We start from the raw sequence: 22,541 nt of genomic DNA, 5'->3' as shown, positions 1-22,541 counted from the left end.
TACCAGCCCTAAGCTGCATTTCCTGCTGAGAGAGAGATTAGCGGCTTCACAGCATTACTGCCTGAGAACCCAGAGACAGGGCTGCAGGTGGAAATGTCACATGCCTTTTCCCTCTGGGTTTTTACATTTTTTTTGCCGGGGCCCTGCTGAACCTGTTCAAATTGGGCCCCGCACTTCCTAAAGCCGGCTCTGTCTGGGTTACACCCATTTTTAAACAGCAGCTCCTCACCTTCACTTTTGCAAGGTGCTGTCCATTTCTACCAACAAGCCACAGAACCCCCGGCAGGTGGCACATGGGCTAAGTCAGTATCCGGAAGGGCTTCCGACTATCAGCAGCGGGGCACATCTGAGCCTCTCTCCTCACCTGCATGCTGTTGCTGCAGCACAGCAGGTGTGTGGCTTTGACTGCTGGATTGACAAGCACAGCAGGGATGCAGTTATTACTGAATGAGCGCTGAAGAGGTCTGAGGCGATGTTTATTAACACCTGCAGAGTAGCTTCTTGACCTTGTGGTTGTTCCCTCCCTCTTCTACCTGATCCACCTGATAACCTGGCCCAGCCCATGTCAGCAAATTGATTGATCATTTACGTCTCAAAGTTACAATGAAGGGAATAAGAATTTCTGTCCCTCCGAAGCAACCCCATTGCTGGCTGACAGCTTCACTCTGGAACACCCTCCATGCTCCAGTCTCTCAAATGGACTTTTCTCCCTTCACATCATAAGCAGAATATTTTTGTGTAAAGGCAGCATTCTGCATAGGACCTCAACATTTGGATTATTTCTGTGGGGTTGCCATTAGATGGACCCTGTGTGGGCCCAGAACCTTCCCACTCAGCTCCATCCCCTTTCACGATCATGTTTAAAAACATGCATTGAACACTGAGCAAGGGGACAATCTCTCAAGAGCTTAAAAAGAAAGAGGTAACAAAGCCACTCTCTCCACCTGAGCCAAGGCCCTTGAGCCTCCTTAACCTCTGGGAATGGAGTTCAGTACTTGCAGTTAGACAGGAAATTCTGTCCACGGGCCTTTCATTTTGGAAACTGAGGAGCTGTTATTTAGGAGGTATACTGGAATCGCCCCCGTCACAGCAATCCTACACAGAGCCAAGAGATCTTCCATTTTGTTTTTGGCTTCATGGCCTTCTGCCCACCTATATCTATCAATCTGATATTCCCCACAATCCCTACCCTGGCCTTCTGCCTCCAGCCAAGAAACAGACAGTAAATCAGTTCAGCTGCTAGATTTCACGCTCATGCAATGGGAGTCTTCTCTCTGCCTTACACACCCCAGGTGTGGCACCAACAGTGCAACCTCTACATAGCACACCTGACAGGTGATGCTCCATGAAGCAAATAAACCAAACCTCTTTCCCTCTGTGTACACACACACACTTCCCCTTCCCTCTGTGTATATACACACACACACACACACACACACACACACACTTCCCTCAGTCTCCTGCTATTGACAGTCTTGTTCTTAAACCCTGCTGCCCTTAACGTATGTCCCATGACCCTAGGTCTCTCTCCTCTGCTTTCATCTGCCAGCCAATAAACTGAATTTGCTCACATCAGAAAACCTTTTTGATTGGCTTCAAAAACTAAACTAATTAAAACCTAGAAAAATTCATTCCCTACTGTTCAACAGCTGCATTCATCGTTTGTCTGGTCTGGTTTGCAACGAGCCACAAATAAAGAAAAAATGCAATGCCTTAACGCCTGAGATGCCTAAATGGACATTTCCTTTAAAAACAGAAGAGCTATTTAACACAATTTAAAATACAATTAAGGAAACACTAGTTATTTTAAATGCATCTCTAAGTACGACTGGCCCTTAGTTTGTGATGAAGAAAGGACAGTTTAGCAGCTTAATGCATGAGAAGGGATAGAGACCTTCACAACTGGCGTAAAGTTCAGTTCCATTAATTAGGGAATTTTTTTAGAATTTTTCTTGAAGCCACTGAGAACTTGTCAGAACAAACCAATGATAAATTAACCACAGCCAGAAATAATAATAAAGGAAATTGTGACAACCCTTCCTAATGTCTCTCAACCACTTGACACACGATGGGCAAACCAAGATGAATCTTAACTACTGTATTAGGCACAATGGGCCTGTAAACCTATAAAACTTACTGGCTACCCAAGCACAGTGCTTGCTGCTGAGAGTAATCCCACTGCAGTCAAAGGGACTGTGTGTGTTATGAAGAAGAAATAAGTGTTTGTAGGCTCAGGCCCTTAGATGCTCTGGTGATTTTATATATAAAAAAGAATCTGGTCTCCTGCTCTCACATGAATATATTATAAATACACCAATACACGCATATGCCCACATTTTCGAGGACGACTAACAATTGCCTCAATTTTTAGATGCCTGAGTTATTTTAATGGGTTATTTTCAGAGAGTGAAAACTCAACCATCTTCTGAAGGTCCTTTAAGAGGTCTCCAACTGGGCACTCAAAGTTACTAATCTCCTTTGAAACTTTAGACCATCTATATGTATTAATGAATACGTACGCACGTATATCCAGACAGAGAAAGAAAGAGATTGAGAAGGACACAGTTGAGCAAAGCAGCACTGTCTAGGCAAGATGGCTTCTTCCCGTTTCTTTAGCTATTCAAATTTTGTATTCTATTGTCACCCCTTTGCCGAGTTGTAGCAGAAGCCTGGGCCTTGGAGACCAGCTTTCAGTGGGAGCTGAAATCAGTGCAGCACACAAACAGAAGTCCTGGAACAGTGGTGGTGACAATACCTTCTTTCAGGGATCTCCGCCCAAACACCAATGTCCTCGTTTCCAGGGAGCAATTCTGCACCATGAACTGACTCCAGTTCGAGAAAGGCAGAAAGCAAGATCCCTTGCTGCTTGTCATGCCCCCGCCTCAGAAAAACATCAGAAAACTAGCCACCTGCCTGCATTTCCTTCTGAGATTAAAAAAATGCTCGCATGCGAAGAAAAAACACTACATTTAACAGCGCCATCCACTGACCCCTGCCTTGATATGGTTTCTGGCTGGGGAAGAGCAGAGAGAATGACAATTTTCACAATGAGATGAAGCCATGAGAACAAGAGCTGAAAACAGAAGACAGTTTTCCATGGAAGGGCTCATGCCACTTTACTCCAAGGGCCAGCAGCAGCTGGTGTGAGAAGACCAGAGCTAAATTCCTATGGCCTGTGCTATGCAGGAGGCCAGACTAGATCATCACAGTGGTCCCTTCCGGCTTAAAAATCAATGACATTTTCCAGCCACCAAGAAGTGTTTGCAGGTAAAAGGAAAACAGATCATGAAAGTGACCACAGCCGCCAGTGCTGCTGCAGACAATATTTGCAGCTGGATTAGGGGTATTTTTTGTTTTCAAAAGGTTCTTTTCCTGCAGAAGGAGAGAGGCCTGAGAGGCAGCCAAGTTCAATAGAAGCCCTTTCAAAGGGAATTATTTTCTGGTAACCGAGTTTGCGGTGACAGGCTTCTGGCGCGGTGGCCTGGACCACTCTAACCACTCCGGTGCTGCGTGGCCAGAGCGTGAGGTTGGGATCAGATCATTTCCAGGCTGCTTTGGGGAGAAGGAGAAAGAGAATGGGAAGCTGTGGCTGCTTTGCATTTGACACAAGGAGGAAAGCAGATGGGGAAGCGGGTAGAGTTAGTGAGGAATGCGTGAAGGTAAAGATAAGAAGTCCCGCTCTGGCTGGTGCTTAATGCTATCCTGCCGGAGCTGTTCTAGCAAACAAAAATCTCTGTAGCAACAGATACACATGGAGTTTCCTGCCTTCCATTCCAGCCCTTGATTATGATGGAAAGCTCCCAGTTTCCTCATTCAGCTTCCTGGCTTTGAGGTTTCGCCTGCATCACCCAGTGACCCAGCTTTAAGCATCTGCTGCACAGCAACTGGTTTGCTCTTTTGTAGAGTAGAACACTATACAGGATGTGACTAAGTGGGAATCTTTTGTAATATTTGTATGAAGCCTACGTGTGCCTCGGTTTCCCCTATGTGCTGCAGAGTTACCTAGTTTGGGGGGAGGGGAGGTCTGTTTGCTCTCTGGGCAGCCTAAAGCACAGGTGTGAATGACGCCTAGCTGTCTGGGGCTTGGGTCCCATATTAATGGAGCTCTTGAAAAGACAATGGCAAATCCAATTGCCTGGACATGGACACTTAGCAACCAACAACTCACAAGAGATTTGGACTTCCCTGCCTCTCCACAGCCCCGCTCCCGCATCTCCCCAGCCCCGGAACAACAGGTGGAAGTTAAGTTGGCTGCAGGAAGCAGTCGGCCGGGGACACACCTGGACTGAGGCAAAGGGAGGTCAGAGGGATGAGGCTTTGGGCTGTGTGCTGACCAGGATGGACTATGCTGTAACTTTCTTTTCTCTGTGCTAACCGAGGTCTTCCTATGCTGTGTTCCAGGCGACTAAAACTGTCTGACAACGCCAGCTGAGTGTTGCTGCAGATGCTGACAGCGGAGGTGCATTGCTCCTAAGATAGTACAAGTCTCCCTCAGGGGTCTGCCTCAGTTGGACTTGCTGAACGGAGCTCACGGTGTGAAGCAGGAGGGCTGAAGGACCAGAGGCCTGGCCTACGGAGGCGGTGAAGCCATGTGGCTTGCCCTGGAGGAAGCGTGAGACCCCCTAGGGGGTCTGGCTCACTGAAGAGGTCCTCCCAGAGACTGTTCCAAAGCTGGGGTCATAGCACCAGTCCTGTGGATCCATGACGCAGGGACCACAAATGTTCCGGTACAAAGACCATGCAGCCAGCTGGCCTGAGCCCATTTCCATACATTTTTTAGAACAAACATGTTAAGAGGCGCCTCTAGCCCAAATACAGGCCCTGTGCTCATCCCTTCAAGGAAAGGTTCAGAGAAGCCACATGTGGTCTGAGTTCGCCCGTGGTAGGAGCCTGCAGTTAAGCAACATTGCTCTTGTGCTGCTATGGGGGGTTTTTACACCCTCCCTCTGAAGCTGGCCACTGTTAGATACACTGGACTAGAGGGCACGCATATCTGATTCACCTTCCTACATTTCTGTGACAGAGCTGATAGTCCCAAGGGCTAGTACTCAACAGGCCACATCTGGCTTTCGAGCTAAGCACTGTCCCTCTGTTAGCCGGACAGTACGTTTAAGGAGCACACAGAGGTATGGGACAGTCTCGAACAGTAACTGAATTCTTACAGACATGCCTCAAGGTTTGGGACAGACGCAGGCCTAGGCCAAATGCACTCAACTCTAGGATAGTGTCGACGCAGATGCAGACTCCAAAGCAGCACTCAGGAATTCAGATGCTCCTCTAAGCTGTCCAACCCAGCTGAGCCTCCAGCATCAAAGAGCAGGAGCTGGAAGTCTAAGGTCTGGGGTGGCAGCTGCTTCGGTCTAGGACCCAGCAGGGCAAAGGGTTCTCTGGAAAGTGGAAGTTACACCATAAAAATAGATTCCATGCTCCCTCCTAAAGGTTTGGTTCAAGGTTTGAGGGAAGGTATGGGGTGAGGAAGGAGAAGATTCTTGTTTGATCAGTTGCTAGTCTCAGCCCCATGGGTGCTGACCCTTTGTTACAAGGCTGCCTTCCAGTTAAGACACGCCATGGAGTGGAAACCCAAGACCACCTCTGTGCTCAACTCAAGCAGAGACAAGGGCCAGGGCAGCACCAGGGCTTCTTAAGGAACATGGAGAGATTTGCAAGATGAAGGGCGGGAGAGGTTTATTAATTGGTCTCGTTGTGTCTATTTATTCCTATTAAACCCTGCAAGGGCCAATCTGGACAGTGCTCCGGACTCCCATTCTTTGTGATGGGGAGGTGCTCAGCACCACGCAGGATGGAGCCCTTATTTAGCTGATCTAAGAGCAAAGTGTCCTGAGAGATCTTACTGCTGGGGGCCTGGCCTGAATGGAGTACGAGCGATGCCGCTGAATTATGGGTATTAACCCCTGTGCCACCCTCCTAGCCCATCCCCCGAGTGGCATGCGGCAGTGTTTTCTGGGCAGTTATCTTCACACACTGGGACGTGGCATAAGAGTGGACAGAAATACACAAGCTCAATACCTCACTGCCTTCAAGAGAGAAAGGCCGTTGTGGAGAGCGGCGAGGGGGGTGGGGGAGAAGCAGAGGTAAGCGTTAAACACCAGCTCCGACGGAGCAGAGTTGGAAGAGAGACAAGCGGATCATTCTCAGGGCACTGAGAGCTCCTGCAAAGGGCTAAGTGGGGTGCTGTGGAGGCATGACACAGCCTTCCTCCAGGAAACCTAAGAGGGGAGGAAGAGACCAGCTAACAGAGGACAACTGTGACAGCAATTGGGATTCCATGGAGGCCTGGGGGAAGACCTCAGGGAGCAGCCAAGGGCCAGGGAGCTGAAGCAGAGAAATAAATAGAAAACATGAGCTCATCCACCGTGAGCTCTCAGCACAGCGGCGGCTGAAGTACAAACCTGGCTCCTTCGGGGGAGCTGGCCTGGGCTACGCACCCAGTGCTGGCATCCGGGCAGGGGGGGGGGTCTGTGCTCTGGCATTTTGCGGTGGGTGATAGTGGCATTCTCTAGTCCCACACTAAGCCCCTGAGCTTGTGCCTAAGGCAGCGAGACACAAGGGGTGCACCCCACTGGGCCCCCCACACGCCCCATCCTTGAGGACACCTGGGCAGCCTGGCTCAGTCCTCCAGGGAGCTGGGGCCTCAGCACCGCCTCCGCGTGGGCAGGGTCCATCCTCTCCAGAGCCACTTGCCTTATTTGGTGCTCAGGAGCTCAGATCCTGTACAGGTTCCAAGCAGTTGCCATGGTGATGAAACGTAACCCAAAATGATGTTATTCTGGCTGCATTTTTTCCCCCTCAAAAGCAGGCAGCTCTGGGAGCTGGGTTTACGCTGGGTAACGTTTCCTCAGTCAGCACCATTCCCTTCCTTCCCCCCTGCTCCCACGTGCAGGGAGCTTCTGGGCCGCAGCCCCCGCATAGCCAGACGCGATTTCCCAGAATGCCCTGAAAGCGACACACTGGGGCATCATGCTTCCAGTTCGAGTCCCCACAGAGGGGCCTGGGATTGGGTTCACGGCTGTGGGGGCTAGGGGTCAGCATCTCTGCTGAGCTGGTGGTTCTCACTGATGATGGGAGAGGGGAAAGCCCGCAGGACAGAACGGGTGTCGGCACAGCATCACCACATCCATGGCACTCAGGAGCCAACATTTCCCCACAAGGTTTCCTGTGGCCAGTTCCAAGCCCTCACCATGCTCCAGGGGGCAGCTCAGACGACCCAGCATCAGGCGCAGGAACGTCTTCCGGAAGGGAGGCAGAGGGGGAGAACTAGCCACAGATAATCTATGTAAAGAGTTGATCCCCTTCTTCCTCCCACCCTGTACCCCTCAGAGGACCTCGGGTGGGAGCTGAGGAAGCCACAACTCTGCTCCGTCTCACTCCTGGGCTGCTGGGGACAATCCACAGGTGTTCCATGTGGAGCCACACCCAGCTCTCCTCAGGTGCCCAGACCTGACCCTTATATGGGAATCGCAGGAGAAAACAAATGGCTCACGCTGGGGGAGGGAGGAGGAAAGAGGGGGAAGGGCTGGGCTTATTTTCCAACCGACACCCTGCCCAGCTCCCAGGTAACCATCTGAGAGTGTCCAGGCCTGCTGGGTGAATTCCTCCAGCCCAACCACCTCTGCCCTGCTGGCCAGCAGCTCCAAGACACATTCACATGGGTCAAGGCTGTTTGCAGCCCCTGAGGGGAGAGATTATTCCAGCCTAGGGGTGGGATTCTGAACCTGTGGGTTTCTCCCCCACTCGGTCCATGTGGGAGACACGGGCAGGAAAGCGTGGGTCATGGGCAGCTCCAACTTTACCATTTATAGTCAAAGCGAGCACAGAGCTGTCGCTGGGTCCCTGGAGAGCACAGCTCCAGCCCCCGAAACTCCCAGCTCAGCCCTGGCCTTCATTATTTTCCTTTCATTCTAGTTATCTCCGGGGTCATCTCATGCAGGGAAACTGGAGCCCTGTGGAATTTCTTCCCGGACCCTACGAGGGCTGTGAGCGGCCAGGATCGCTTCCTCCTCTTCCCATCCTCCCTCCCCCTCTGCACACATGCCCCTGAGCCCAAAGGATACTGCTCAAAGCTTTGTAATTGGCTGTGGGGCCGGCCTGTGTGTTAGCGAAGGTAGCTGGAGAAGTGGCGAGCTTCCCAACATGCCACACCCTCTTCCTTATGAACCTACCTAAACCCAAGCACTTCCAGCCCTAGTCCTGGCTGCAGACCCTTCCCAGATATACAACCCCGCACACCCCACTGCGGTTCAGCCAGCACGCAGAGAGGGAACCAGGCCTGGGAGGAAAGGGGAAACGCAGGGAAGACGCATCCATCTTGCCTTCTGGGAAAGTAACTCAGCTGGATCTGAGAAACCGGATGGGGAGGGGGGCAGCCAGGGGTTTAACGCAGCTGCTGCAGCACTGGCTGCTCCAGGGAGTTTTAGAGCCAGGCTAATGAGAGCTAACACAGCACTTTCATCGTCAAAGCTGGGGGGAGGAGCAGTGAGCTCAGAAAGTGACATCCAGAAATTAATTCACGCCATCGTAGCTGCCCTGGCGCCACTTGACTGCTCTGCGCACCCAGGAACAGGAGCGTCCTAAAGGGCCAGAAGCCCATTTCTCATCTCGACTGGGCTAGCAAGGCAGACGTTCCCACCCTTCTTTGGAGACCAGCAACGGCCCTGGGAGAGAGCCAACGTAAGGAGAGACACCACTCCTGGCTCTCCACTCTAGTCCCAAGGGATCCAGCCCCTGGAGAGAACTCTGGGTCATGGTGAATGACAGAGGGTCACTGCCTGGGGTTACCTGCGGGGTTGGGGGCTCTACCTTCCTCTTCTTCTTCTGATTCTGCTTGTTTGTCCTCGGGTAGACGATCAACATCTCCAGCCACCTGCAAACAAACAGAGAACTACGGTAAGGCTCTCTCTAAGGGCAGCCTGGGAAAGAGCTCACTGCCAGCAGAGCTCAGTGTCCTCTGGATTCAGGATTCCCAGTCACTGGGCTGGCTGGGAGGCGCTTGGCTCTTAGATCTGCATTGCTTTAGTTTGCCCCTCTTGGCTGGACACAGGGCCATGGAAGATGCTGTCTGAACTCTCAGCTCCTAGCCTAATATCACTTTATGCTTAGCTGCCATTATAAAAGGATGTGGGGGAGCCCAGAAAATAGGTTTGGGGATAGCACAGAACATGCCCAACTTCATCCCAACTCGGCTTGGAGTCCAGAGCGCAATCCCACTGGGTACCATGGATATATGCCAATACATGTGGACACCTAGAGGTCCTTGGTTAAGAAGTGACTTAATCACAGTCTAAGAATTTGACGGAGGGTTCTTCAAGCTAGGAGACAAGGTATCACATGATCCAATGGCTGGAAGCTAAAGCTAGATAAATTCAGACTGGAAATCAGGCGCAGGTTCCCAAACTTTTTTTGCTGCACTCCCCGTCGTGTCCCAGTCCGTGCCCCCCAATTTATCCTCCCTCCCCAGGCCACTTGCTTTACTCTCCCCCTCCCCACTCTTCCAGCCTGTGGCCCCCTCCTGCAGCCCCAGAAAGCCCCTCTCCCCCCAGAGCTGGGCTGCGATCCCTGCTGGGCTGCGCCTGCTGACTCCACTCACTGGCTGCAGCGGTTTCCTCCATGCTACTGCTGCCACGGTCGCCTGGACTCCGGTCCCTGCCCCACTGCCACCAGCCCAGCAGTCAGAGCACATGCAGGGTGTGATGCGGTGGGGGGGGACAGCAACAGGCACTGCAGAAGCAGGCTCGCTCTCCAAATCCTGCCCCCCAACCCACACCCCACTCCCACACCAGCAATAGCTTTCCTTGTGTGCCAGCTGCGGCCGCTGCACCTGCCTCCAGATAGGTGCCGTCTCAACAGCCTCTTCTTCCTGAAAAGTAGCAAGGACGTGGGAATGTTCTATTTTACCCGCACCCTCCTGATAAGCAAGGGGCACGCCCTCCAGTTAGAAAAATCTAGGCTCTAGTTCAAACAGGAATTAACTCTGGGAAGTTTTAGGGCCCGTGTTATATGGGAGAGCAGACCAGGTGACCACAGTGATCCCTTCTGCCTGTACAATCAATGACTCTATGTTGCAATAACTGAGCCTACAAATTCATTCTGATTGGGAGCTCAACCGTAAGGAGTAAGTGAAAGTTCATAACCACCTAAAGATGTTGACGGGAACAGGTAGAACAGGGAGACAAAGACTGAATGAATCCAAACTGAAAGACCCACTGATATAACTCAAAGACTGTGCTAAGATCATGCCTGGTAAACAGGAAAAGGGCAGGACTGGAAATCAAGGTGTCATGGCGTCCAAAATTGGTGGACAAGATAACAAGGAAATGGGATGTTCCATTCATCAGTGGGGGCCTTAACATAAAAGCTTTTGGGAAGAAACGTTAGAAGACACAGATACCGGCTGACAAAGACAGGAGAACAGGAAGGACCGAGCTTCACCATCATTCATGGCTGCCACTCCCACCATCTCCTGCTGCTCTGGGATCCACTGTTGCTGGATCTTTATCCTCCTGAAAGATGTTCTGCTGACCACAGCAGACCAACAGAGGGACCCAGATGACACTGCCGTCTTCACTGGCTCTGGCTAAATCCCAAACACCATCCAAGATGTGAGATTTGGTTGTTCCTGCCCCTGTTCTCTTGTGGGTCCTTTTCCTCCCCCATCTTATTTCTTCTTTTTCCTATCCCTCTCCTTTTGCCTTCTGCCTAATAAGAGTCAGGCTTAGTCAGCCACGACTGGATATTCTTCAGTACTGCTACCAGCCTGTGACCAAAGAGGCAGCTAAAAGCAATGCCCTAAACACCCAGTGCTGGTCCCAGTTTGCCAGGTCTCAGTGTGGCTGAGACGACTGCGTGCTGTGCAATTGCAAGCGAAAGTCAACACCAGAGACGGAAGCTACATTTTCCCTCTTTGCTGTTCTTCGCTCTCCCCTCGTGCATGTTTGTCTTGTTGTGTCTTTTAGGAAATGAGATCAGACCAACAGCTCCAGCCCAGCTCAACTCCCTTTCTCCTTTCCCCAAAGGGCAATTTTTACCATCCAAGAGATTGTCAAAACAATTCCTTCCAAAGGCTTTCCTCAGCTAACAGGAAAGGGAACAAGGGATGTTGCTCAAATGAAACCTTAATACTCCAAATTTCAAAGGCTTTAACTGTTTCTCCTTCTTTCGTGTATCTTCAAAAAGATTTTCAATGATGTGTTTGCCACAGTATTAAGCAGGCTGGGGTCTTGTCTACTGAACCGTGCAAACAAACACTGTTTAATGTTGGACAGTGACCTGGTCATGTTAACACCTTTGCCTCTTTGGGCCCATATAGTCCATCTAAACTGATACAAATGTCCCCTTCCTGGACCCCCAGAACACCCGTTCTTCCCTCCCCCGCTCTTCCCTCCATGAAAAGCAGAGCATGTCCAGCTCATCGGTGGGTTTGACCACGTTACCAGTTGGATGCTGCATTCTGATACCTCCCCTGAAGCCATACTGCTCTGCAAGCAACCTCTCCGCTGCCTTCCAGCAATGCAGTGCACGTCATCAGAGCTTGGGTGGCGTCAGCATTTCCATTACTAACCCATATTTTCAGGGGTTTATAACTTGACCATAAAAGCTCCCTCCGAGCAGGAACTTGGCACGCACAGAATCTCAACTTCTCGGAGCTGGTTAGGGACGACACAGCAAACAATACCCAGTAGACAGTAACCACAGCCTGAAGAGGAAGAGCTCTTTTTGCAAGGGTTGGGGCTGGGGTGGAGTGGGGGGGGGGGGAGGAGGAAGGAAGAGACCCAGGCACACAAAGCTACATAGCAACTCAAAAGACATGAAGTGCAGCACAGAACTCCAGGACCACCCATAACCCCATCTGCCACCCTTGTCTCTTAGTTCTGAGCTACAGCTCCTCCAATGGAGCTGCGGTGCCAACCCTAAAAGGAACCAGGCAAAATGAGTTTGCTGGGTCTCATCCTAGCTTTTCAAGTGAAGATTTGGCCTCATCGCAATAAACCACAAACAATTTGGCACAGTCCCTTCTCAAGAGAGGCCAAAGACAGGAATGATGCAGGGGCAGCGGGAGGAGGAAGGAGGGAAGGAAAAGGAGAGACTGTAGGACAGGAGCACGTGCATCAGGGAAACCTCACAGACCGACCTACTGGAATGTATCTGCTAGACAGGGCTGTCTGTCTTCTGCTTTCAGAAATGCAAATGTTAACTCCACGCTCCCACTGTATTTTATTGTAGAGTAATCCACAAAACAAACAGAAAGGAAATTCAGCATTAAAAAGGCCAGCCCTTGCCATGAGTCAGTTGTGCTGTGGATTCCTTTACCGGCTCTTGTCATGTCCAGATAAGCAGCCCATACATCTCAATCAACCTGGTCGCAATCAGGATCCAATGGCTGCTCCAGATGTTTCATGCTTCGCTTCACCTAATTTCCCTCCCACACACACCGCCATTGAGTGTGTGTGCGCTGCTGTCGCACGAGTTTTGGGACAACCACATCAAGTGGGTTCTGGTTAGGCAATAAATATCAGAAGCACGCAATGGACACAAGACAGCTCTCCGAATACGGGAATCTTAGCAGCATGCTGCAATTGCAAAATAAAACTACCATGGCTTGAAACCAAGTGGGATGATTAATGCCACGGTTGGAGACAAACGCAGAGTTTCAAAATAAGATGCAGGGCCAATGCACAAGAAATCAGCCCCACTTTGCTTTGCAGCATGCGTGTCTCTTAGCATTACCCTCAGCGAGTAGAGTGGGTAGAGTAATGGAAGGCTGAGCTGGATACTGGAGCATGGGAAAAAGGGAGATACCAGTAACAACTGTGTGACTGGGCACAGCACAGGGATCAGGGAGAGAAGGGAGGGGAAAACGGGCATTTTTTGCCAATGCTTCAGGGCATGACCAAGCACAGCAGGAGAGTCTTGGGGGGAAGCATGAAAGTTGCTGTTACATTGTAGGGCATAGCTAAGTGGGAGAAACAGATCCCAAGGGAAATGAGGGGGGAGGGAGCTGGTGTCCCATGATGCTGTAGGGCAGGGGAAGAGTTGGAGAGCAGAGCTAGGGGGGAGCTCTCGACCTGTATCCGGTCAATATCACCACAAAAGGCAGAGAAGAAACCTCCGGTGCAGCAGGAGACCCAGAGCAGGTGAAGCAGGAGTGAGCCCTGTACAATGGGCCCAGGGACACTCTGCTCACTCACCTCTTCCCCTCACTTTCAGTTTCCTTCAGCTTCCAAACTGATCATTACACGATTTACAAAGGTTTATCGAAGTGAGAACACCACTGCCTCCCCCACAACGGGGAAGAACGACCTGCCAGCCAGCCCGGGAGCATGAGCGCAGACAAAGCACAGACATCTAACTGCGGAGCCACCTGGATTATGGCTACAAGGTTTTAGTGCAGACAAGGCTGCTGATTAGCCTCCCACCCACCAAACACAGGACACGACTGACTCATCCCAGGGCTTCGCTGGCACTCATCAGCACCCCCACCTGCAAGAAGAGATCCCAACCTCCCAAATTCCTGTCACTCCCCAGCCTCAGGAAGCGAGTCTCAATCTTATTTAAAAATCAAAGCACCAGCCTCTCTCTACTTGGAGCCCCATTTGGTGCTGGGAACAGAAGTCCCATTGGCTGTGCCTTCTGGCAGGAAGAAAGTTAACTGGGGCAGGGAAGCCAGAGTTTCTCTGGCGGAAGGTTTGAGAGCAAGGACTGGCACCAGTGACGTGGGGATCCCGGCAATTACAGACCAGTAAGTCTAACGTCAGTACTGGGAAAATTAGTTGAAACAATAGTAAAGAATAAAACTGTCAGACACATAGAAGAACATAAATTGTTGGGCAAAAGTCAACATGGTTTCTGTAAAGGGAAATCATGCCTTACTAATCTCTTAGAGTTCTCTGAAGGGGTCAACAAACATGTGGATAAAGGGGATCCAGTGGACATAGTGTACTTAGATTTCCAGAAAGCCTTTGACAAGATCCCTCACCAAAGGCTCCTATGTAAATTAAGTTGTCATGGGATAAGCGGGAAGATCTCTTCATGGACTGAGAACTGGTTAAAAGACGGGGAACAAAGGGTAGGAATTAATGGCAAATTCTCAGAATGGAGAGGGGTAACTAGTGGTGTTCCCCAAGGATCAGTCCTAGGACCAATCCTATTCAACTTATTCATAAATGATCTGGAGAAAGGGGTAAACAGTGAGGTGGCAAAGTTTGCAGATAACACTAAACTGCTCAAGATCGTTAAGACCAAAGCAGACTGTGAAAAACTTCAAGAAAGATCTCACAAAACTAAGTGACTGGGCAACAAAATGGCAAATGAAATTTAATGTGGATAAATGTAAAGTTGGAAAAAATAACCCCAACTATACATATAATATGATGGAGGCTAATTTAGCTACAACTAATCAGGAAAGAGATCTTGGAGTCATCGTGGATAGTTTTCTGAAGACGTCCACGCAGTGTGCAGCAGCAGTCAAAACAAACAGGATGTTAGTAATCATTAAAAAAGGGATAGAGAATAAGAGAGAGAATATCTTATTGCTCTTATAGAAATCCATGGTACGCCCACATCTTGAATACTGCTTACAGATGTGGTCTCCTCATCTCAAAAAAGATATACTGGCATTGGAAGAGGTTCAGAGAAGGGCAACTAAAATGATTAGGGGTTTGGAACAGGTCCCATATGAGGAGAGATTAAAGAGGCTAGGACTCTTCAGCTTGGAAAAGAGGAGACTAAGGGGGGATATGATAGAGGTATATAAAATCATGAGTGGTGTGGAGAAAGTGAATAAGGAAAAATTATTTTCTTGTTCCCATAATATAAGAACTAGGGGCCACCAAATGAAATTAATGGGCAGCAGGTTTAAAACAAATAAAAGGAAGTTCTTCTTCACACAGCGCACAGTCAGCTTGTGGAACTCCTTACCTGAGGAGGTTGTGAAGGCTAGGACTATAACAGGGTTTAAAAGAGAATTAGATAAATTCATGGTGGTTAAGTCCATTAATGGCTATTAGCCAGGATGGGTAAGGAATGGTGTCCCTAGCCTCTGTTTGTCAGAGGGTGGAGATGGGTGGCAGGAGAGAGATCACTTGATCTTTACCTGTTAGGTTCACTCCCTCTGGGGCACCTGGCATTGGCCACTGTTGGTAGACAGGATACTGGGCTGGATGGACCTTTGATCTGACCCAGAATGGCCATTCTTATGTTCTCATGATAGAAAAAAAAAAGGAGGGAGGGGAAATCATTTTACACATAAGCCATCCCTAGAATTGGGCTCCCTTCCCCTCTGGGACTCTGCCAGAGGACCGGATATGGTAGCACTGCTGACTATTGCCCTCCCACTGCTGCTCCTCCCACCTGTTCATTCTTGGCATCCCCAACATATCAGCTCATCTCCCATATGACCAGGGAGTGGATTCGAGGCAGGCTCCTCAGCATCCCAGCTCCACAGCTGGAGGGGACCCCCCTAAAAACAAGCTGCCAGCACTGCTCCCGGCTGACTGCAGCCTTCAGAGCTTTCTGGTTTGGGAGGGGCAGGGAGGACTCAGGGTTGAGAGAAAGGTAAGAGTCCATAGCGCAAGGTAAACAAGAGATCCCAAGCCCAGTTTGAAATCCAGTTATTCCTTGTGGTGCGCAGAGTCCACGCCCCCAGCTATGGAAACAACCAAGAGGCTTGCAAGATGCCAAGGTACAAGGTCTTTGTCCTACCCAGATATAACGCAGCAGGTGTAGAGAGCAAACCGTGGGAGGGGAGGAAAGGAAGAGAAGATGGGAGACAATCTGGACTCTTGAGTTTGCTGAAAGAGCTGGTTGAGGGGCCTGTCCCAGGGAGCTTACGTTCTAAGGAGACAGTGCACAGAGGGGCTGGGGAAGTCAGAACCATGGGATCGGATGTGACTCTAGCATGGGCTCCGCAGTCTCGTGACGTTGGTTTGCACTGGGTGTCAGGGAGGGGATACTTCTGGGCAACGGGGAGGGGCAGAGCAGCGATTAGCGGTGGAGCACTAGATGAAGACTGTTCAGAGCACCGCCTCTGCACAGGTAAAGGGAAGCAGCCCAGGAGAGGAGACAGCAACAGGGACAAGGACAGATCTCCAGGTGCAGCACTGTACTGCCATGGTTCTTCCATGCCCGAGTCTCACCATGAGACGACAGCTGACCCTCGGCTCTCAGTTGCCTTGCTCAGCAGCTCAGTATCACAGGCTCAGCCTCCCTATTCAAGCAGAATAAACCTGAGCTTCCTTTTCTGTCTCACCCCACTAGGGGAGCGGGAGCATTAATCCCAGGTCTGAAGATGGGGAAACATACAAGGAATTCTCTCTATTTAGCAGCCCAACCTTTGGTGTTGCTAAGCAACTGAGCACCAGCAGCGGGCATAGGAGAGAAGAGTTATTTCATTTTAGTTTTCCTCTTAAGGCCAGTTGCTCTGCTGGGAGCCTGGCAGCGAGCGATCCAATTACAGGAGAAAGTGGCCAACCAAACCCTTTCCACTTTCCTTCCCACAAAGGATGACAAGAACAACACAGGAGACTAAAATATGAGAAGATGTGAGGGTTTGCGGGGGGAGGGGGGAGAAATGTGCCAGGCAACAGCTCCCTGGAGACGAGACGGTGCCCAGCTGTGGGACTGCTAGAGGGAAGCACTGTTCAAAATCATTAGACCCAACATTCAGGGTGGGGTGGGGTGGAGTGGAGAGAGTGTTTAAAAGCCAACATAATTAATAGAAACACCATGAAATCTAACAATACATCCACCCCCCTGGTCCAATCCCCTGCAACCCAGTGACTAGAAACTGCTCCCAACAGTTAGGTATTCAGTGGCCTAACGCAGGGGTAGGCAACCTATGGCACGGGTGCCGAAGGCAGCACGTGAGCTGATTTTCAGTGGCACTCACACTGCCTGGGTCCTGGCCAGCGGTCCAGGGGGCTCTGCATTTTAATTTAATTTTAAATAAAGCTTCTTAAACATTTAAAAAACCTTATTTTCTTTACATACAACAATAGTTTAGTATCTGAGGGGTAGTCATGTTAGTCTGGATCTGTAAAAGCAGCAAAAAGTCTTGTGGCACCTTATAGACTAACAGACGTTTTGGAGCATGAGCTTTCGTGAGTGAATACCCACTTCGTCGGATGCATGCATTCACCCACAAAAGCTCATGCTCCAAAACGTCTGTTAGTCTATAAAGTGCCACAAAGACTCTTTGCTGCTTCAACAATAGTTTAGTTATATATCATAGACTTATAGAAAGAGATCTTCTAAAAACGTTAAAATGCATTACCGGCATGCAAAACCTTAAATTAGAGTGAATAACTGAAGATTCGGCACAGCACTTCTGAAAGGTTGCCGACCCCTGGCCTAACGTGAACATTTAGCGGGTCTCACACCATCTCTTAGCAGGCAAGCCTCCATGTGATTGCCACAAACTGTATTAATCACAACTTTGTGGACAACCTGTGAAAAAGCATGAAGGATTGAGACACCACACAGAAGCAACAGAGGGAACTAAACAGAACGGGGGTGGGAGGGACAGAGAAGAGTGAAACAGACTCTACCACAGGCTGTCAAATGCACAAAGCCGACCTGATTTCTCTAATCCCTTTCAGTCACAGGGACCTTCCTTGGGCTGCCACCTGTAACAGCAGAAGGTATAACATTGCCAGACAGAAGTCTGATTTAAGGGATGGGTCCCTTCAAACATTTCCTGGCAGGGTCAGTCCCTGTAGCTGGGTTCTAGAGCATGCGAAACAAACAGGCTAGGAGAAAGTGAAACTGACCAATTTAGTTCTACTGTCAGATCTGAGCAAACAGAGAACAAGCGGCGCAAATGGTGGCAAGGCTGATAGGACACATTCTATTATCTCTGCGTTAGACCCACAGGTCAGGAGAACATTGCTATCTGCAAGGGCTCCCTTTAACGCTGCAACAGGGGGCTCCGTGGAAAGCCACCGCATGGCTCACAAGCGCCGTCTGATTGAAGGTGTATTTCACTGGATAGGTTATTGCATTTTGTGCCATGAAGGTTTTCAAAAACCAACATTTTCCAAGAGAGCCGCACAGTCTGTGAGGGGAACACAGAGAAGGGACTCTCAGATTTGAGTGACACTGGTTTTCTGATGGGAGGTGCCTTCTTCTCTGAACCCCTGCATAGAAATAGGAGAGAAAAGCCATCCAGCAATTAAGAAGCAAGAGAAGAAATGAGGAAAGCCAGGGGGCATATTAAATGGATGCTGAAGTGCTCTGAAGATGAAAAGCAGTAAGTGCCTGGCCCCCAGCCAGCCTCCAACTCCAGATTACAACCAGCTCAGTGTTAACCTGCCAGAACAGGACACTGCCACTTGCTCAAATACTTGGGAAGTGTTGGAGGACGCTTGGAAGAGGTGGACACTCGTATACTAGCAGCTGTTGCCATGTTTCGGGCCCTTCAATGGCATCTGTGGGGACATCATGACATCAAGTTTGCTACAAAGCTGCAGATCTATAAAACCATGGTTAAATCACCTCTCAGTTGTTCTTCAGTGCCCATGTTTCACTGCTGAAGGCTGAAGAGTGACAGATGGATGTTTTTGATACTCGTCATTTTCATCAGGTATAACAGAGGAATAGAAGGTATATTAAGTAATCAGGACAAGAGCCGTGATGCTGGATTTAGTTATGAATATCTTCAACTGCCTCCATCAGCCCTAGTTTGGTTTTGGTGACTTGCGCATATTTTTAGGATGGAAGACAAACAGATTCCAAAGCAAGGTCTGCTGCTACACAGCTGACAATCATGTGATCGCCAAAAGCTTCAATCGTACGGTAAGATCGCCAGTGATGGACATCAAGTGAATATTCAGCCACACCTCCTAAGAACATTGATAGAGATGTCCCTTTGGGATCTGCCACGGTGCCGACAATGACGACTACTCCAAGATCCTGCAGTTATTAATGACATGCTGATGAGGGGCACTAGCCAGCTGGGTCAAAGATCAGAATACTGCGGTATAAGCACAGACCACAGCAACATGCCTTCTCCTTAATGCTGATCGTCCCCTAACGTACCCCTTTCCAGGCTCCTCTCCCTCCCCTCCCCCAAACTTCATCCCTACCAGCTTCTTGACTGGTCTTGTAAATGTATTTGTTACCATAATGATACAATCCGCTGAAGAGACAGACTAGGGACATCACTTCCCAAGCACCCTGAGCCAGTTCCATTTTCAAAACACTTCGCAAATGCTACAGTGTGTTTAAAAATTCTCCCCTTCCACAAGCGCCCTTGCTGCAGTACGTCAATAGGTAAGACATACATCAATGGGAAACACCACAAAAATCAACCATCTGACCAAGATATTCAAAAGTAACTAGAGACTCTGGGTGTCTCAATTCTGGGGTACCACTGGAGACACTTTAAACAGACCTGATTTTCCAAAGGCAGGTGTCCGAGTTTCAGAATATGTTGGACAAGAGCCCAGAAGGGGGCACTCCCACCTTCAGGACTTAAATGCTCCAACGCTGATCATATCCCTGCTGAAGTCATGCATGATTCTCATGCAGTAAGTCAGTCCCCTACAGGCAGTCACGCTGCTCTATTACAAGTGCCAGAGGCCTGTGAGGATCTGGGGACAGGAGAGGAGGAAAACTAGCCAAGTGGGAAAGGGCAAAAGTCGGTGGAAGATAAATGTCTGTTGTTAAGGGGGAATTACACGCAGCCCATGGTATCATCAAATCCAACCATTAGCAAGCAGTTGCTAGTGTATTTTCAGGCTCAGTGTAATCCTTCCAGCTTCGTCCCCAGAGTGTGTGTTTATGCCCATCTGGTCCAGATGTGCAGCGCACAATCTGCCAGCACAGCCCCTGCGCTCACTGTTGAACTTGGCAAGCTGGGCTGTTTTCGCTTCCAATGCCAACGAGCACGATAGTGATAAAGGTGGCTTTGCTTTCCACCCAGCCCCACGAGGCTGCCACCCAGCCTCTCGCAAAGCATTGCGCTGGACCGCGGCAGGGCTTGGCTGCCAGCTGGATTCAGGAGGCACCAATGCAATTAGAGCCTCTCTAATATTCGAGGTTTATCGCCCTCATAATACCCGTCATTAAAACCATGCACATCGCAGAGCTGCCCTGCCAACCAAGCAAGTACCAAATGGTCCAGCACTGACACTGATGCTGGGAGATGGTCCAGGTACGGGCTGCGCGCACGCACACACACACACCCCTAGCCAACAAGAAGAAACATATAGCTGGGTTAATTTACGAGGCCTATTTAGTGCCATACTATAGCTTGGATGCAGAGATGGGATCTGTCACTATCACGGATTTATCTTTGTTCCGACATCGCATGACCGACCCCTCTTGCAAATCGTCCTGTGGGCACTGGGCTGTGCAATGAGTGACGTGCAGCCATCACAGTTTCATAGTGTTTATGGCCAGCAGGGACCATTAAAACATCTGCTCTGACCTCCTGTATCTCTCAGGCCATTAAATTTCACCTTGTTACCCCTGCCCTGAGTCCAGTGACTTTAGACTAAAGCTGGGTTAGTTTAATCCTCAGGAGACTCAACTGTTGGAACAGGTGGCAGTAGTACCTTCAACAGTCAGATGCCCATGAGACATGAAGCACCAGGAATGCATTGGGGACCCGTCTCTCTAAAGCATGGGCCTCGAAGAATGGAAAAATCACCAGCCCATCCAGCAAAGAGGAACAGAGGATGACATGGGCTGGGCCAGCACACGTCCAGCAGAGGGCAGCAGTGCATCTTCACTCCCAGCCAATGGCCACATCAGGGGATGGTATCACCCCATGGCGGAAGTGGGGGAACAACTGACACAGAGGGAGAGCTTTGAAAGACTTTCCCACCACCGTGGTCCATGTGTCAGTAACAACGAGAGTTTTCCTTCATCACTCCCATCCATTTGCCTCCACCCTGGCAGGAGCACATGGTTTTCACCGCTTTCCACCCCTTGGCATCTCTGTTGAACTCCAATGGAAGGGGAACAAACACGAGTGTCGTTTGGGTTTTGTGAGCACCCAACAACGAGGAACTGGGAGGAGACCCACCATAGAAATAGCTGTGGGAGGACAAAAGACACTCCCCGATTGAGCAGGATTTGGACAAAGCAAGAGGCTCCATATCCCATCACAAGTCGCTTGAGCCATCCAGCCCTCTCGTTCTCCAGTGCCAACCCTGTGCTGCAAACCTAAGCAGAAAGCCCCATATGACCTCCGGGAAGATAGACCCCAGGGCCTCGACTCACCCGCTGATGATCTCCTTGTTCTCAGCTCGGATGAAGTGCTCTTTCTCGGGGGTCAGGATGCACAAGGAGAACTTCTGCCCCGTCCGGCTCTCCCCATCCACAACATCCGTGCACTGGTTCATGTTGATGGTGCCCTGGGGGAGGGTCGTGGGCTGGAACAGAAGGAGGCAGGTTTTAAAAGGAGGAGCAGAGGAGCCAAACATTGCGTGGTGGACATCCCACCCCCACCCAGGCACTCTCCACACATCTATTCATTCACAAGCTCAGGAGTCCAGCTGACTGTGCCATGCGTAACTCTTCTCCAGGCTTGCCCATCCCACCGCCTTCACCCAAGACAAAGCTTCACTTAAGCCATCCCTTGGTCTCTGACAGTTCGCAGAGCCGGCCACGTACAGTCCCAGCTGCCACTCTGGACAGGCAGCCCTTCCCCTCTCTGACCCACAGGAAGTGCTACCTTCAGCAAGGCAGATTCCGCAACCACACTGGGCTGGGGGTGGGTGAACCTGCTAGAAGAACCAACTCTTTCCTTTACCTGGTGTTTACATCAATGCTCACCACCCCGAAGATCTAAGAGGCATTCAAACCGAGTTCCATTGGTTGCCTCACATACTGCTCACCTCACCCTCACCATCATATCTGACCTGCCACAGCTCCTCCGTCCCCCAATAACTCCACATACCCCCAGGCTCCCACACCCTGCCCCCACTACCTCATCCAGCCTTCCCAACACCTCTCCCATTCTGGCTGCCTCCAATCCTCCTCCACCATTTGCTTTGGTGGAGGCACAGGCTCCTGTCCCCCAGCAGGACAGACGTGCATGGGGACAAGCCAAGCAGGAAATCGGTGACTTGCTCTCAAGGGCGAGAAGCCTCACGAGCCTTGGTATCGAGGTATTCCTGCATGACTGTATCATTCCTAAGAGACATCAGGCCCCTGCTCCCCTGGATACTTTGCAGACTGATTGCTGTGTAGATACCCATTCACTGGGGGTTACAGAAGGCCTTCCCGGCAGCACAGCGTGACCAGCTGGTAGGACAAACATTACATACCCACGCACCCCAGTAAAACCGGCCTAATGATTCCAACTCCAAACATAAACTGCAGGAGGAAACAACAGCTGCCAGGGCTGACATGCCCCCAGTCTACAAAAATAGAAAACAAATGGCAGGCAAAAGAACCATCTCACACACAAGTGCAGACAGAGCAGAGTCCCGGCTCTGAGCAGATGCGTCTAGTTCTGACTTCCCGCGGCTCGGCCAGGCCGGCTCTGGGATCCGAATCCAGCCAACAAACAGCAGTGATTT

At 50.3% G+C, this 22,541-nt stretch overlaps 1 protein-coding gene across 7 annotated transcripts in view; it reads right to left on the bottom strand.

The window, feature by feature from the left end:
* LOC123344671 (myosin phosphatase Rho interacting protein) overlaps positions 1–22,541 on the bottom strand; it is a 168,278-nt gene that overhangs the window by 67,272 nt on the left and 78,465 nt on the right. For all 7 annotated transcript variants that reach the window (XM_044981106.1, XM_044981105.1, XM_044981112.1 and 4 more), the window contains exons 4-5: positions 21,238–21,389; positions 8,797–8,881 (exon numbers count right to left, since the gene is read on the bottom strand). In XM_044981106.1, the coding sequence (XP_044837041.1) occupies positions 8,797–8,881; positions 21,238–21,389 (237 nt within the window). The remainder of the gene's footprint in view (positions 1–8,796; positions 8,882–21,237; positions 21,390–22,541) is intronic.

Source organism: Mauremys mutica, chromosome 11, assembly GCF_020497125.1.
Source record: "Mauremys mutica isolate MM-2020 ecotype Southern chromosome 11, ASM2049712v1, whole genome shotgun sequence".
NCBI lineage: Eukaryota > Metazoa > Chordata > Testudines > Geoemydidae > Mauremys > Mauremys mutica.
The sequence above is the reverse complement of the archived record's forward strand: the minus strand, read 5'-3'. Positions and strand labels throughout refer to the sequence as shown.